This window comes from Pseudonaja textilis, chromosome 2 (genome assembly GCF_049901715.1).
Source record: "Pseudonaja textilis isolate UNSWEBS1 chromosome 2, rPseTex1.2, whole genome shotgun sequence".
NCBI classification, from domain to species: domain Eukaryota; kingdom Metazoa; phylum Chordata; class Lepidosauria; order Squamata; family Elapidae; genus Pseudonaja; species Pseudonaja textilis.
In genome coordinates this window covers 129697813-129714822 of record NC_141991.1, presented here as the reverse complement: position 1 = coordinate 129714822, position 17010 = coordinate 129697813, and the positions used below count along the sequence as shown (strand labels likewise).

The window sequence follows — 17010 nt, the reverse complement described above, 5'->3', positions numbered from 1 at the left end:
CATCTATTTTTTCCACGTAATATTTAATAACTTTCTTGCCTTCTAACCAAGAAAACTCCCACATTCAAGAAGCTATCCCACATCGCTCTACACCTTTGATAATTGTGATTGTCATTTTCTCTATCTTGTCCATCATTACCGCATCCTTCTTGATGTTTTGTAGGCAATCATTTATAATTTATAATTTTTATAATTTTGTGGGGAACAAATGATACAAGAAAACAGATGTATTGTAGGCAACCATTTGTAACTATTATATGCAAGACTGTTAAAGTTGGCAGTTTTTTTACACCTTTTCTCACGCTGAACCCATTCTGTTGTTCAACATCATAAACATTAATGAGAGAGATGGAAGCACCATTATCTAGAACAGACAGTCCTCAACTTAACAGATTGCTTAGTAACCGTTTAAAGTTAATTTACAGCACTGAACAAAGTGACTCATAACTATTTTTCACACGACATTGCAGCATCCCCATAGCCATGGGATTTATATTCAGATGCTTGAAAACTGACTCACAAGTATGACAGTTTCAGTGACCCAGGAGTTGTAATCATCTTTTGCAACCTTCTGAGAAGCAAAGTCCATGGGGAAACCAGGTTCATTTAACAACCATGTTACTAAACTAACAGCTGCAGTGATTCGCTTAACAAATGTGGTGAGAAAAGTCATAAATGGGGCAAAACTCACTTAACAAATGTCTCACTTAGCAACATAAAATTTGAGCTCAGTTGTGGTCACTAAGTTGAGGACTACCTGTACTAAAGTTTTAATGGATAAGAAAAAAAAATAGTGTAGTCTAATTTTTATAATTTTGTGGTGAACAAATGATACAAGAAAACAGATGTATTGTAGGCAACCATTTTTAACTATTATATGCAAGACTGTTAAAGTTGGCAATTTTTTTACACCTTTTCTCACGCTGAACCCATTCTGTTGTTCAATATCATAAACATTAATGAGAGAGATGGAAGAACCATTATGTAGAACAGGTAGTCCTCAACTTAACAGATTGCTTAGTAACCGTTTAAAGTTAATTAACGGCACTGAACAAAGTGACTCATAACTATTTTTCACACGACATTGCAGCATCCCAACTAACAGGGGCTTAGACTGGTGGTGAGCCATATTTCTAAGGGTTCACAATAGGATTCTGAGAGGACCACCCAAATTTATCTGCCAGGCAAATAATCAGTAGGTCGTTATTCTCTCAGTTTACTATCTGTGCTAATCTCAGCAGCATACATACTGAAAATTACTACTGTTTATCATAAATAAAAGCAGATGTGAGGGGCAGCCAGAGATAAATGAGCCTCAGAAGGGGGCCACAAGCAAGAAAACATGGAGAACCCTGGACTTAGAGGGTTGCACCACCATTTAGCCTTAGTGTGGAGCGTGCATGGCAAAACAGCAATGTCTTTTTTTTTTTAAAAAAGCCTTAGGGCATACCCAGCAATATTTATTCAGAAAGATGATCAAGTGCAATAACAACCAATCCCACTTCCTTGACAATATATATAAGAGAAGAAAGCACTACACCTGCCTCTGCTTCACAGACTGTGTCCTTTCTTTCTGCCTCTTTCTGCTTCAGCTCCTCACCGACTAAAATGTCTCACCGAGCCAACATCAGAATTCAGAGGAGAGGCTTCAGTAACTCATCTGCCATCCTACCTAACTTGTGTCGCACCAACTGGAGCTCACAAAGCGTGGGCAGAGGTGGAAGCTGTGGCACTGGCGGTGCTGGGTGGGGCCGGGGCGGTGGGGCTGGTTTTGGCAGCCAAAGCCTTTACAATCTTGGTGGGCCCCGGAGAATCGCAGTTGGAGGCAGGTATGGCAGTGGCTTCGGTGGAGGCTATGGGTACGGTGGTGGAGTTTCTAATGGCTATGCTGTTGGTGGTGGTATTGGTGGAGGCTATGGGCTAGGCAGGGCTGGTTTTGGTGGAGGGAGAGGGGACTCTTGCTTCCCCGTTTGCCCACCAGGCGGAATCCAAAAAGTAACTGTCAATCCCAACCTGTTGGCGCCTCTCAAACTGGAGATTGACCCCACCATAGAGAAGGTTCGCAAAGAAGAAGGAGAGCAGATCAAGATACTCAACAACAAGTTTGCCTCCTTCATAGATAAGGTGAGAATAAATGAATATTTTCTTTTGTTATTTCAGGTTGCAGTGAATTGGGCAAAGAGCTCAAGAGCCTTCCTCCAGCTCCTCTCACAATTTTCACTAATTTCATCACAACTGCTATTTATCACTGGCTGGCACCAGCCAGAGGAGATTACCGAGCTGCCAATTTTGCCTGGTTTTGATGCTCTTGCTTGCAACAGCAACTTGACGAGAGGAATGTCATGGGGATTTTTTTTTTCCCTGTTGAAAAAAGGGAGATTGGAAAAGTTTCTAAAGTTTAGATTGTAATTTCTCTGAAATGAAAATCAGTATGTCAATAGAGTTTTTCAATATACATTAGTGGTGAGAAAATAAGGTCTAATCAAACTTTATTTGTTATTTTTTTGTTTGTTTATGTATTTATGGGACTTACATGGCCACCTGTCTCATATGTTAACTCTAGGTTGCTCACAACAATCCCTAAAAAAATGTAGTGAAAAGAAAGGTGCCAGAGAATCTTCCACACTACTCAACCCCCAGCCCAATGTGTTGGGAAAGTGCTAGGTCTTCTCAACCCCCCAGAAGTTAAAAAGGGTTAGGAATCAATCCCTCACATCTCAGTTGGGAGGCTGTTCCAAAAGGTTAGGGCGGCCATTGAGAAGGCATGATTCTGAGGTCCCATTATGCATGCCTTGTATTTCTTGCAACGTATGGAATTCTGTGGAATTTGGAGCCACTGAATCTTTTTTCCTAGCTAGCAACCATGAATCACACTGCTTTGAAACACATAGCTATGACCCTTTAGCCTAGAAATATAAAATATGCAGATATGATGTAGTTCTTGCTCGGAAAAAAAAACTTTAGCAGAGTTGGAGAAAGAATTAGGTCATGATGAGTAATGTGGGATAAGGAAGAGGTAAATCTCACCCTCAAAGTGTGTGCAAGATGATGCTCTAAGTAGGCTTAGAGTTCATTCACTCATTCCTGAATTCACTCATTCATCTACAATTGCAATTTGTCTCATTTCAAAGTGTCTATTAGAAGTATTTATGCAATAGTGGGGTACTTTCTGCGATGACAATTGCAGCATTGGTGATGTACAGAATTGCATGGGTAGTTACAGTCCCACAAACAAACTAGTCTAGAGGAATATTTATTTATACCACCTCCAGGTGCGTTTCCTTGAGCAAGAGAATAAAGTGCTGGAAACAAAATGGGCTCTGCTGCAGGAACATGACCAGAAAACTATGAAGAGTAACATTGAGCCACTTTTCGATGCTTACATCAACAATCTGAGGACACGGTTGAATGATCTGGAGAAGGAGAAAGTAAAGCTGGATGAAGAGCTACATAACACCCAAAACCTTGTTGAGGACTACAAGACCAAGTAAGACTTTCAGACCTTCAGCTTTGCTCCACGTTTCATCTTACTCCTTCTTTTATGCATGTGTATGCAAGCAAGTCAGGTTTCTTTTTGTTTTTTTATGCCTGGCAATGGCCTAGCCTGGCCTGCCCTGGCCCCTATGGTTTTCTTGGCAAGGTTTTCCAGAAGTGGTTTTCCATGACTTGCTTCCTAGAGCTGAGAGTGACTGTCCCAAAGTCATTGAGTTGGTTTTGTACCTAAGATGGGTCTTAAAAGTCACTCCCAGTTACAAGTCTGGTCCTTTAACTAAAGTGTCTCTTAAGGTTTTTAGCCCTTCAGGTTTGCTCTCGTTTACACCTTTTGCTGATATTGCATCTAAGGATCTCACAACAGGTTCTGTTAAAAACAAAAGTGCTGAGGTGATTTACCAGCTAGGTATGAGGGGATAAAAGAACCACAGATTGGTTCTTGGCCATCAAGCATTCTACAAATATGTGGATTTCAACTCCCTAGGATCTCAGCGTAGTTAATATTCCCGGGTTGCACAAATTCAAATGATCATTAAATTGACACGGAGTATCATAGGGCAGCTAACTCTTTGTGGATGATTGTTCAATCTGCCCAGGCCAAGTATGGCAGGCCGAAGCCACTCTCAACTACAGAATGTTGGCAGGGAATGAAATATTTAAAACTGTTATGTCCTGAGGACTCTAGGAGTTCTCACTCAGGTCCACTCACTTTGCGTGGGCGTTCTTCCCTTCACTCATTGGTTGGTTCTCCCCAGCAGCCAGCTATAAAAGCAGGCTGTGGGGTCCAACCAGTTGCTGATTGCTGCGAGCCAGTTCCCAGGCGTGGCAAGCATGGTCAGCCCTTTATTGTTATAATAAAGTATTGTTGCACTCATGCTCTGGTTCAGCCTCTCTTTTCCCAAACTTAACACTGGCGACGAAGGTGGGATGGCTACCAGAAGCACCATGCAACCGCTGAGTCACTAGCCGCCGATCCGCAGCCAGAGAGAGCGATCGGCTGGCGATAAGGGCAACGCTGATCCGCAGCCAGAGAGAGCGGTCAGCAAACAAAAAGAGCAAACAAAAAGAGCAAACGCTGATCCGCTGACAGAGAAAGCGGCCAGCAAGCGATAAGAAGCGAACGCTGATCCGCAGCCAGAGAGAGCGGTCAGTATCGAAAGTTAGAAGCGTCTGTAGCCGCTTGTTAGCCCAGCTACAGGGAAAGTGAAGCGCTGCGAGCCGCAGCCGCTCAGTATTAGGCGCGAAATTCAAACGGCTGTCATTTGAATTTCAAACCTAAAGGTACAGCACAGCGCTGTAGTGAAGTCACTGACGCCCACACAGGCACGAATCCAAACGCCGCCAACGGCTAACAGCCAAACGTGGTTAACCCAGAGAGAAAGAGAGGATTGCGAAAAGCCTCTCCGGAGCTGAAATCACTTGCCTGCCACAGGCACTAAAACATTGTCTGCTGCCCCAGAGAGATTTTTTCCACAGGTAGTCTACCGGTCCCAGCACCATGAATTCCAATCCAGTCTTCCCAGCATTCAAACCAGATGAGGAGAAGTGGGAATCATATAAGAACCGCTTTAATCATTACATCGATGCAATTGGCCTGGCGGATGCTGGAGAGCATCGGAAAAAATTGTATTTCCTGATCTACTGTGGAGCCACCGTTTTCGATACTGCCACGGCCCTCGTGGCTCCTCGTGAGTTGAAAAACGTTCCGTGGTCCGAGTTACTTGAAATCCTCACTAACCACTATTCTCCCAGGCCCTCACAGATTGCCAGGAGATTCACCTTCCGTATGAGGAAGCAATCGGACAAGGAGACCATCAATCAATATATGGCCACCCTCAGAACAGCAGCACTGCATTGTGGGTTTGGAACCTACCTGGAGGACATGCTCCTCGATCAATTAGTCTGCGGGGTCAAGGACCTCCACCTGCAAAGGCGCCTTCTCGCAAAAAAAGACCTCAACCTCGCACAAGCAGTCAAGGAGGCCTTGGCAGCCGAGCTGGCAGTGCACTCAGCCACCGAAATCCATGGCCCAAGTGCCAAGCTGACATCACTTCCAGTCCACTCCGAGGAGGTGGTAGCAGAGGAAACTATCAGTGATGACAACGACGTCCACCGCCTCTCCAATGACAGACGGCCGCAGGTAGGAGCCAAACAAGAAAACATCGGTCCACCCAAGCACATCATCCTGTGCCTAGCCTGTGGGGGATCTCATCAGAGGGCCACCTGCAAGTTTAAAGGAGCCACCTGCAATAACTGTCATAAAAGGGGACACATCGCGAGAGTCTGCCAAGCCCCTCAAAGCTCAGCACAAAGGCACCCCCCCTCGCAATCGGGACCACAGAGGCAAGTATTGAACTGTCGCACGCACCACCATGCCAAGCGCACTTGCCACACTGTTAGTAAAATTTCTCTCTCCGTTTCCTTAGAAGGTAAACCGTGCCGTATGGAGGTTGACACAGGGTCAGCGCTCTCAATTATCTCGTGGAACACCCTCAAGAGGCTCCAACCAAGCCTATCCACTAGCCGGCTCCAGAGATGCCAGTTTAGCCTAAAGGACTACCAGGGGAAGACCATTCCTGTAATCGGCAGAGGCAAGTTCCTTGTCAGTTTTAAAGCTTTTAAAGGTCACCTACCTCTAGTGGTAGTTAACGGCAATCTCCCCACCTTATTGGGGCTCGATTGGTTCCCCCATCTCGGCCTAGGGCTAACAGGAGTCCATGCTGTCTCAACCTCAGACACTGACTCCTTATTCGCTGATTACTCAGATGTATTCAGCGAGGAGCTGGGGTGTTATAACGGTACCCCCATCTCATTCTCAGTTGACCCCCAGGCAGTCCCAATCAGGCTAAAACCGCGTAGGGTCCCATTCGCTATTCGGCCAAAACTAGATGCGGAATTGGATAAACTGTTAAAACAAGGGGTCATTGAACCAACAGATTTTGCCAAGTGGGAGACGCCCATTGTCACACCCCTCAAAAAAGACGGTAGCCTGAGAATTTGCTCGGACTACAAAACGACAATCAATAAATTCCTACAAGTTAGCGCTTATCCTGTGCCCGTCATTCAGCATTTATTACACACATTCGAACCAGGCAGCATTTTTGCTAAATTGGACATGTCCCAAGCATATCAGCAGTTCCCTGTTGATAACCAAACAGCGGAACTCCAGACCATTGTTACTCACAGGGGTGCCTTCCGATGCAAGCGTCTCCAATTTGGCGTAAGTGTTGCCCCAGGTATTTTTCAATCCCTCATGGAGCGGATTTTGCAGGGCCTCCCTGGTGTAGTACCCTACTTTGACGACATCTTAGTCTCGGCCAGGGACAGACCCCAACTCTTCCAGAGAGTTCGAGCGGTGTTAGAGAGGTTCAGACAGCATGGCCTCAAGTTAAAAAAAGAAAAATGTGCCATTGCCACTAGACAGGTGGACTTTCTGGGTTATAAAATTGACGCCTCTGGCATTCATCCCCTGGAGTCCAAGGTTAAGGCAATCCACGAGGCACCCACTCCAACCTCCAAAACTGAACTACAGGCTTTCTTGGGGCTATTTAACTTTTACGCATCCTTCTTGCCCCATAAAGCATCAGTAGCTGAACCCCTACACAGATTACTGGATAAAAAGTCACCGTGGCACTGGGGGCACAAAGAAGACCATGCTTTTCACGCCGTCAAAGCACTACTCACGTCAGAGGCGGTACTTATTCAATTCGACCCTAACCTCCCTTTAGTGCTGGCAGCAGACGCATCCCCTTTTGGAATTGGGGCGGTACTAAGTCACAGGCTTCCCAATGGCGCCGAGGCTCCCATCGCCTTTTTCTCAAGGACGCTCTCTGCAACGGAGCGCAATTACAGCCAGATCGATAAGGAAGCCCTAGCAGCTGTTGCAGCCGTGAAAAAATTTCACGAATTTCTTTTTGGCCATTTTTTCGAGCTGGTCACGGACCACAAGCCCCTCCTGGGCCTACTAGCCGGGGACAAACAGACCCCTCAAGTCCTTTCCCCTAGGATGACAAGGTGGACCCTCTTCCTAGCAGCCTACTCCTACAGACTTATACACCGCCCGGGTAAAACACTGTCCCACGCTGACGCTCTCAGTCGCTGCCCCTTGCCGGCTCCGGCTGAAGACCCTGCTCCTGTCCACGCTATTTTCGAAATCACCCAGTTGGACCTACCCATCACTGCCCTTGACATTGCTGCTAAAACCAAGGCAGACCAAACGCTCGCCCAGGTGCTCGACTGGGTGAGGAGGGGGTGGCCGGGTGGCAATGTTGAAAACAAATTCACACCTTTCAAGACCCGCATGCAGGAGTTGTCCAGTTTGCAGGGCTGTCTGCTATGGGGCACTCGAGTGGTCATCCCGACCTCACTGCGTACCCGAGTTCTGGAAGCGTTGCACGAGGGACACCCTGGCATCGTGAGAATGAAGGCATTAGCACGCAGCTACGTGTGGTGGCCGGGTCTCGACGAGGACATTGTCAATTGGGTAAGTTCCTGCAGCATTTGCCAGGAATCCCGTCCTGCTCCCCCCATTGCCACCCCTACTAGATGGGAAAGCACCAGCGCTCCTTGGTCCAGAATTCACATCGACCTGGCCGGCCCCTTGCATGGGAAGATGTTCCTAGTGGTCGTGGACGCCTATTCTAAATGGATTGACGTAGCACAGCTATCCACGACCACCACACTAGCAATCACCAACGTGTTAACACGCCTGTTCGTAACGCACGGGCTACTCGACTCCATTGTCTCCGACAATGGCCCACAATTCGCATCAACCGAGTTCAGCCGTTTCGCTGCCAACCTGGGCATCCGCCACATTTTCACAGCCCCATTTCATCCTGCCAGTAACGGATTGGCTGAAAGGGCCGTCAGGACCACTAAAGAAGCCCTGGCTAGGTTCAGCAAGGATGACTGGCACCACAAACTCTCGCGGTTTCTGATGAGCCAGCACTCAACTCCTTGTTCAGTCACCAATAAGTCCCCAGCTGAGCTCCTGATGGGCAGGCGTCTGAGGACTGTATTGGACAGACTTCACCCACAATACTGCCCTGACTCTCCCCTCGCTTCCACATCGGGGGTTAGACATTTTATCTTACAGGAGCCAGTATTCGCGAGGAACTTCGCTGGAGACCCCCTGTGGATCCCGGGCGAGATCGTAGCCATCACCGGGCCGCGGTCGTATCGGGTCAGACTGGAGGATGGCCGCGTCTGGAGAAGGCACATAGACCAACTGCGTAGGCGCCACAGCACCCTCGCCAGCAGGGATCCAGAGTCACAAGACGAAGGGAGGCCTCATCTTCAGCCCCACATCCACATCATGCCCGGCGACCAGTTCACACCAACAGCCGATCCCGAAGGCCCGAACACGGACAGCGGCGCCCAGACGGTTGACCAGCCCGATCCAGTCTACGGGAGCACATCCCGAGTGACCAACCCTACGAGCCCCAGGCATGCCCGAACCGAGGGGCACACTGATGACACTTTGCCGGCTCTGCCTTCCCAGACAGACCCCGAACGGACAGACAACGTTCCAGAGATGCGCCGTTCCGGGTGCCAACATAAACCTCCTGCCTACCTCAAAGACTATGCGTGTTCGCATCTAAGGGGAAGGGGTGTTATGTCCTGAGGACTCTAGGAGTTCTCACTCAGGTCCACTCACTTTGCGTGGGCGTTCTTCCCTTCACTCATTGGTTGGTTCTCCCCAGCAGCCAGCTATAAAAGCAGGCTGCGGGGTCCAACCAGTTGCTGATTGCTGCGAGCCAGTTCCCAGGCGTGGCAAGCACGGTCAGCCCTTTATTGTTATAATAAAGTATTGTTGCACTCATGCTCTGGTTCAGCCTCTCTTTTCCCAAACTTAACAAAAACATTGTCCATCTTTCTATCTGTCTGCCCTCCTTCAGATCTGGTAGGTCCAGTTGTGTAACAAAGCAAATTTTCTCAGACTATTTTGTTATAATTGACCATCCACATTTGAGAATCACATCAGCAATATTGTTGGGACCCTTTTAAAACATTTTAGAATCACAACAGCTTTACTGAATTTCTCTCAGTAGGTGTTATTTTTTTCTCCTCCCCAAATAGGTACGAAGATGAGATCAATAAGCGTACAGAAGTAGAGAATGACTTTGTAATCCTCAAGAAGGTGAGAGTTTGTCTACAGTGTGAATACTTTGCAGAAAAGTAGCCCTTGCTGTGATGTTAAAAGGTAGGACTATCCCAGAAATGAGTACATTTACCTCAGTTAGGATATACATACATACATACAGTCTGTCTGTCTGCCTGCCTGCCTGCCTGCCTGCCTGCCTGTATTTTAATATTGAATAAAATGCAGGAAGTAATAATTAATAACTCTGTACTCCTTTAACTTCTTGCCCTTAAATCCAGTGTTTTCTTTTTAGGAAGTGGATGCTGCCTACTTGGTCAAATCAGAACTAGAAATTAACATAGAAGCTTTAATTGAGGAGATTAATTTCCTCAGAGCCCTATATGAAAGGGTAAGCCTCAACAGTATTTTCTCTGAACTGTGCTCTATTATGCAATCATATGTCCTGCCAAAGAGATAGCTACCTATTCATTTACCTTTCCAGAAATAGTTTCCCTATGAGAAGTCCCCTCTCCCTCACCCCTAGATAAACAAGATTGCTTGAAAAAAATAAAAAATTGTAGCATTTTCTGTGGAAGGAAGGAAGGAAGGAAGGAAGGAAGGAAGGAAGGAAGGAAGGTTAAATTAAAATCAAAAGATGTTGAAAATTCCTCAAGTAGTTTAAAGAACATTAAGATTCTCAAAATTGGTTCAGAGTTAATTAAGAGTTAATTAATTAAGAATTATCTAAGAAATCCTGCAGTTCCTATATCCCAAGATCTATTGATAAATTCTCTCATCAGGAAGAATCATTTTGTATTCTCTTAGACCAATATTTACTGATCTTTTGTGGCTTCCATGAAAATTACTGATCGACCAACACTACATCAATCATAAATTTATCTGCATAGGTTTGCCTGCAGAATGAAATGTAAAATATGATTTTGTTAAAATAAATATTAGCTATTCAGGGTCAGGCAAAATAACAATTGAACGGGAAGCATTTGGCAATCCAAAAACTGTCTTGTATAAGTTTCAGATAAGTGATTTTACTTAGGCAATAGATTCTTAAATTTGACAACTTGGAGAAGAAAGATGAGTTTTGGGAGGGAAGGGAATTCTGTGCTCTGTGCAGTTCTTTGGATTTTCCATGTATATATTTTAACAGCTTAATGAATACTCCATCCAATTTCCTTACTTACCTAATAGAAAGGACCGCTTGCTCTAAATTTTGAATTAGGTATTTGCCAAGGCCTAATCTTTTTGTGTATATTTTCTGAGTGGACTATTCCTATCACACCTGCAGGAACTGGCAGAGCTCCAGAGGATGATCTCTGAAACTTCTGTGGTTTTGTCCATGGACAACAATCGTTACCTGGACCTCGACAGCATCATTGCTGAAGTCAAAGCCCAGTATGAAGACATTGCAAAGAAAAGCAGGGCAGAGGCTGAAGCTTTGTACCAAAGCCAGGTAAATCATCATCCAGAAAGTCGGGTGGGTGAGCTGTTGCTGCCTTACAGTGAATAGGCTGGGATGTTGCCTTATCTCTTTTCTCATTGTCCCACCAATCGTTTCTTGTAAATCTATTAGCAGTCAGGGAAGCTGCATGCCACTCTGGCCTCTTGTTTAGAGTACAAGGGTTGATAATCTAATTCCTCCCTGTTTCCTTTTGAATTTGCTGCAGTTGCACTTTTAGAAAGACACTTCCCCCAAAGGAGATTGTGGTAGATATGTATACTGCACTATGTGTCCTCAAGTGCAACCTTCCAACTTCTCAGCTAAAATTCCCTGTTTGGGAAATGTAATAATCCAAATGGAATACCATTTTAGGATTTTTTTGTACTTCGATGCTTAATTGTCATTATTCAATAATTTTAAAATGCTTGTCCCTAATTTAGTTTTTAGAATAGAATAGAATAGAATAGAATCTTTATTGGCCAAGTGTGATTGGACAAACAAGGAATGTGTCGGTGCAAATACTCTCAGAGTACATTAAAAAAAAGATACGTCAAGAGTCAAGTATCATAAGGTACAACACTTAATGATAGTCATACAGTACAATAAGCAATCAAATCATACCAGGAAACACTCAATATAAATCGTAAGGATACAGGCAACAAAGTTACATTCATACAAGTGGGAAGGGATGGGTGATAAGGAGTGATGAAAAGATTAATAGTAATAGTAGTGCGGACTTTGTAAATAGTTGGACAGTGTTGAGGGAATTAGTTGTGTAGCAGAGTGATGGCTTTCAGGGGAAAAACTGTCCCTGTGTCTAGCTGTTCTGGTATGCAGTCCTCTATAGGGTTGTTTTGAGGGTAGCAGTTGAAACAGTTTAAGTCCGGGATGTGAGGGGTCTGTAAATATTTTCACAGCCCTCTTTTGGACTCATGCAGTATTCAGGTTCTCGATTGAAGGCAGGTTTTTCTGCAGTCCTAATTACTCTCTGGAGTCTGTGTCTGTCCTGTTGGGTTGCAGCACCAAACCAGACAGTTATAGAGGTGCAGATGATAGACTCAATAATTCCTCTGTAGAACTGTATCAGCAGCTCCTTGGGCAGTTTGAGCTTTCTGAGTTGGTGCAGAAAGAACATTCTTTGTTGTGCTTTTTTTATGACGTTTTTGATGTTAAGTGTCCATTTTAGGTCTTGTGATATGATAGAATCTAGAAATTTGAAGGTCTCTACTGTTGATGATACTGTGTTGTCTAATATTGTAAGAGATGGTAGTATGGGAGGATTTCTCCTAAAGTCTACTACTATATCTATGGTTTTGAGTGGGTTCAGTTCCAGATTGTTCTGGTTACACCATGAGGCAAGTTGTACAACTTCCCGTCTTTTTAAATTTAGTGTTAATTAATGTTGTATTTATTGGTGATATTATATTATACACTGCCCAGAGTCCCTCTTTGGGGAGATGGGTGGTTTAGATTTATGAACTATAAATAAACAAATATAAGATTTGTGATGCAAAATGCCTTGAGGCACCAGATAGTGGGAGGCCAGTAGACAAACAGAGATATCCACTCTTACAAATGACTCCCTCAATTAAATAGATAAATTACAGTAGCTGCTTTCCACTTTTTTTAGTATGAGGAACTCCAGGATACCGCTGGAAGGCACAATGATGATGTTCGTAATGCCAAGCATGAGATTGCAGAACTTAACCGACATGTCCAGAAACTGAAGGCTGAAATTGAAGGTGTGAAAAAGCAGGTAGGTTCCTGCGTTTTCCCAAAGTTATGATCATACAGTGGTTCAACCATATTTCTGGCTTGAACGAACACCATAACATGTCATCATATTACTTTCCCAACCAATTATTCCCAGGTTGAAATGCTTTCTTTTTTAATCTTAATATATTGCTACATTTTTTGCATATATTTAACTTCAAAATTAGCAATACTTGTACATGAAACAGAGAGAAAATACTCATGGACAATTTACGATGACGCTCATCCTCCTAATTTTCACAAACCCAATTATTCTTTTACAAATAGCTGTAAGTCTAATTCATTCATTAATAATTATTTCATTTTCCTCTAATTGGTATTGTAGGTTACTAAACTCACCTGGCCAGCATACAAATGCAAGTAGCCATCTTTTCCCTGGATATCTTCTTTCCTTCCACCTTTCCATTTATATCACACTCCATCCTTTCTAAGCAAAAAACCACAGCAACATGGTTGATCCTATTAGTGCACTAACTAGAAGAGGTTGGGAAAAAGGAAATCCTATCACTAGTTGCAATGCAACAGATCAGTTACTGTCTACAGGATACTGAAAATGTCCCATTTCATTGCAAGCTTAAATACTTCCTTCCCAGAGCTGTGGGTGCTTCATCACTGAACACTTTCAAGAAAAGATTGGACAACAATTTGTCCAGGATGGTATAAAGACTCCTGCCTTGGGCAGGAGGTTCAGTTAGAAGATTTTCAAGATCCCTTCCACCTCTATGATTCTATACTCAAAGGGGCTCTTCTGGAATATTTTGCTCAGGATCATATTATTTCTTTAATACCATCCATGCTTACAATGTTTGGAGCAGAAGGCCCTTGATATTTTGGGTGTGCCTTGGAGATCCTACAAAAGTCCAAGAATGGGTCTTGGGCCAATGTAAGATTACCAATCTGCTTATGAGCAGGGGTGGAACTCAATTTTTTTCACAACCAGTTCTGTGGGCGTGGCTTAGTTGGTAGGCGTGGCTTGGTGGCATGTTAACTCAATATCACTCACATCGAGGCAGACATCTCTCTCTTGGCCTCTCACGACTATGGGGATGCTGCAACAGTCATAAGTGTGAAAAATAGTCATAAGTCACTTTTTTCAGTGCCATTGTAACTTTGAATGGTCACTCCACACAACCAAGAACCAGCAAAGGAGGGGGAAAAAACTCCAGAGAAGTTCCTGAGACAGGAAGTCTAGTCCTGCCAAGAATGTAATAAGGGTTAACGGAAAGGCAGTTTCTGTAAGCAACACCAGATTGTTTTCTTCCTGCTTTCCTTACAGGATTAGGCCAGTAATTTCTTCTAACAACCAGTTCTCCAAACTGCTTAGAATGTTAACAACCGGTTCTAGCGAATAGGTGCGAACTGGTAGAATCCCAGCCCTGCTTATGAGGAAATATAACTGAAGATATTTGTTCTGAGAAGATCACCTTTTATGCTAATTTCTCATTTCTTCCTCCCTTAAGTGTGCTAACCTAAAAGGGAAGACTGCTGAAGCAGAAGACCAAGGTGAACTGGCACTCAAAGACGCAAGGCAGAAATTGGCTGAACTGGAGGATGCCCTTCAGAAAACCAAGCAAGAGATGGCCAGGCAACTCAAGGAATACCAACAGCAAATGACTGTGAAGATCTCCCTGGATGTTGAGATTGCTACCTACATAAAGCTCCTGGAAGAAGAAGAATATCGGTCAGTGACAGCCCATCTAAGTAGAAACCTTACAGATCTGTACAAGTCTTTGTACTGAAAGTCTACCTTTTTACTATTATTACTTGAATAATGAAATAATCTGTATGGTGTGGGCTCCAGGTGCCTTGGGTTCAGTCCACAATCCTCCCCCCTCAACAATTCCATTCCCATTAGCGTCTGGTTCTGTGGGCATCGTGAGTCTTTTTCTCTTGAAGTTCATCCTTCAGTGTCTCTAAGGCCTTTGCTACAATAGTCATACAATATTAGTTTTCTTTCAGTTAACAAGGATACATTTGAATTCTTACCATGTTGACTTCTGTTTTGTTTCCTGCAGATTGGCAAATGATGCAGCAGATGCAGTGAACATCTGTAAGTATACCGAAGAATATTCACATCATAAGACCTTTGCTGTAAAGTGGTGATTAAGAGGCTCTTTGCCTCTATTTAGAGGAAGAGAACTGTACTTTGTGCTGTCCTTCAACTCTCCTGCCCTGCGTCGCCCCTACAATTGTCAGTTTTGCAATTACAACTGCAACAATTACACTTAGCAGCAACACAGCAAAGTTCTTGGTGTGTTAATATGCCAAATATAGTGCTGCAGGCATGTGCTGAAAATCTGCATCTATAAACATTTTAAACACCCTGTAGAATGCCATAGGACAGAATTCAACCAATTTTTCAGAAAAAAAGCAAATTTGTAGGGACTCTGATCATCACCAAATCTCACAACATATTAGTAATTTCATTCTCAGATCCCATATGACCTTGGAATTCTTGCATTTGATCTCAAGCGAGATCATAATACCCTTTCATCTGACCTTTGGTACCATTGACAAGAAAAATAAATAAAGAGGTTTTAAAATCATTTCATTTGGGGGAAATATTTGAAGGTCCCATTTTAGGAAGGATGGACTTGACAGAGTCCATAGAGGGAGTACCCTTCTCAAAATTTCTACAAAGGTGCTGCCTTTCTTAGAACGGAAAATGCCCAGATTCTTCTCTGTCTCTTCTTTTCACAGCTGTTATCTCTTCGCGTATTTCACGAGGATCTGCTGCTGGCAGCGGCCTTGGCTATGGAGGTGGTCTCGGCATGGGTGGAGGTAGTTGCTTCACAGCAGGAGGCGGTGGCGGCTGCAGCAACATTGTAAATCTCAGAGATGGCAGCTGTTCTAGCATGAAATTCGTTTCCTGTCCTTCAACAAGTTACATAAGCAAAAGGTCCAATTCCTTGTACTTGAAAAAATGAAACATGTGGACCATGTCTTCCCTGGACCTCTCCATGCAGTATTCATACACCTGTCCTTTGCTCCATGTTCACATTTTGTAAGACATTCCATTTCTTTGATTGTATGTAGACAGCACTCTGCTTTTCACACGAGTCAAACTCTACAGAGGACAGGCTGGTTCTTATTTTTCCTTTTTTCACCCAGGTCAGATTTCTACATTTTTCAAGGTTTGTGTAAACTGGATAATCTTCTGTATTGTTTTTTATGCTTGAAATCTGTACTTTGAAATATGGCTTTGCTTTTCGGTGTGCATATCCAATAAAAAGATGAGGCAATTCATTTAAAATTAGTCTCAGCATCATTGTAGCAGGCCAGGATCATGATACCGCACAATGGGCGATTTGGACACCTATGATCTTCAAGGGGATATGTTTGGGGAAGATCTGAACAACGGTCAACCCAATTCTCAGACATTAAATTTTTCTTTTCTTTTGCTTCAAGCCAATGTTGATACCTGGCAACTGCCCAAAGCTCCTTTTTTTAGTTAGATTTCAGAAGAGATTTCCCTGTGTCCACTTCCTAGGGCTGAGAAAAAGTGACTGGCACAACATGGTCACCAAATTGGATTTATTTTTAAGGCATTACTATAACTTACAAACTGGTGCCTTAACACTACATCAAACTGGCTTTTAGAAGAACAGCGTTGCTAGTTTTTCATTAGAAAAATGTAGTGCAGTTGTTTATCTAGAAAAAAATAAGTTTGCATTATATGTTAGATATATGATTTACTGCAACCACATAAGAAACTGAAGGAAGCAAGTTCTTCCCCACAATAAACTTTAAAAAAAAAATTTTTTTTTTTAAAAAAAAAAAAATTTTTTTGGATGGAGTTCTTAAAAAAAAAAAAAAAAAAAATATAAAAAATTTTAAAAAAAAAAAAAAAAAATTTTTTAAATTGATAACACGTCCATATCCTTTCAAATTTTTCATTATTTCTCCCTTTACTTTGGTTCAATTATATTTTTTTCTATATTTATCTATTTTATATGTTTTTACTCATTATACTTATATTTTCACCTGACTTGTTTTATTCTCTTCTATCTTTTATTCTCAATTATCCTCTTCTAACATTCCTCCAAGGTTTTAATAACTCAATCAAGCATAAACACACAAAAACACAAAACATAGAAACATAAAACTAAAACTTTTTTTCTGAAAGCTGCTTAGTCCCGGGTTACAAGTCTTCGTACAGACACAAATTCAAGTTCATATTCATTTTATATACCATTCCATATCTTAT

The 17010-nt window shown here is 43.2% G+C and overlaps 1 protein-coding gene across 1 annotated transcript; it reads left to right on the top strand.

The window, feature by feature from the left end:
• The first annotated feature begins 1538 nt into the window (after nt 1-1538).
• On the top strand, nt 1539-16053 carry LOC148127078 (keratin, type II cytoskeletal 5-like). The gene is made up of 9 exons (XM_087925259.1): nt 1539-2124; nt 3273-3487; nt 9571-9631; nt 9888-9983; nt 10878-11042; nt 12661-12786; nt 14264-14484; nt 14819-14853; nt 15504-16053. Exons 1-9 carry the CDS (start codon nt 1609-1611, stop codon nt 15728-15730), a joined length of 1662 nt encoding a protein of 553 aa, XP_087781385.1. The 5' UTR covers nt 1539-1608; the 3' UTR covers nt 15731-16053.
• The last annotated feature ends 957 nt before the right edge of the window (nt 16054-17010 follow it).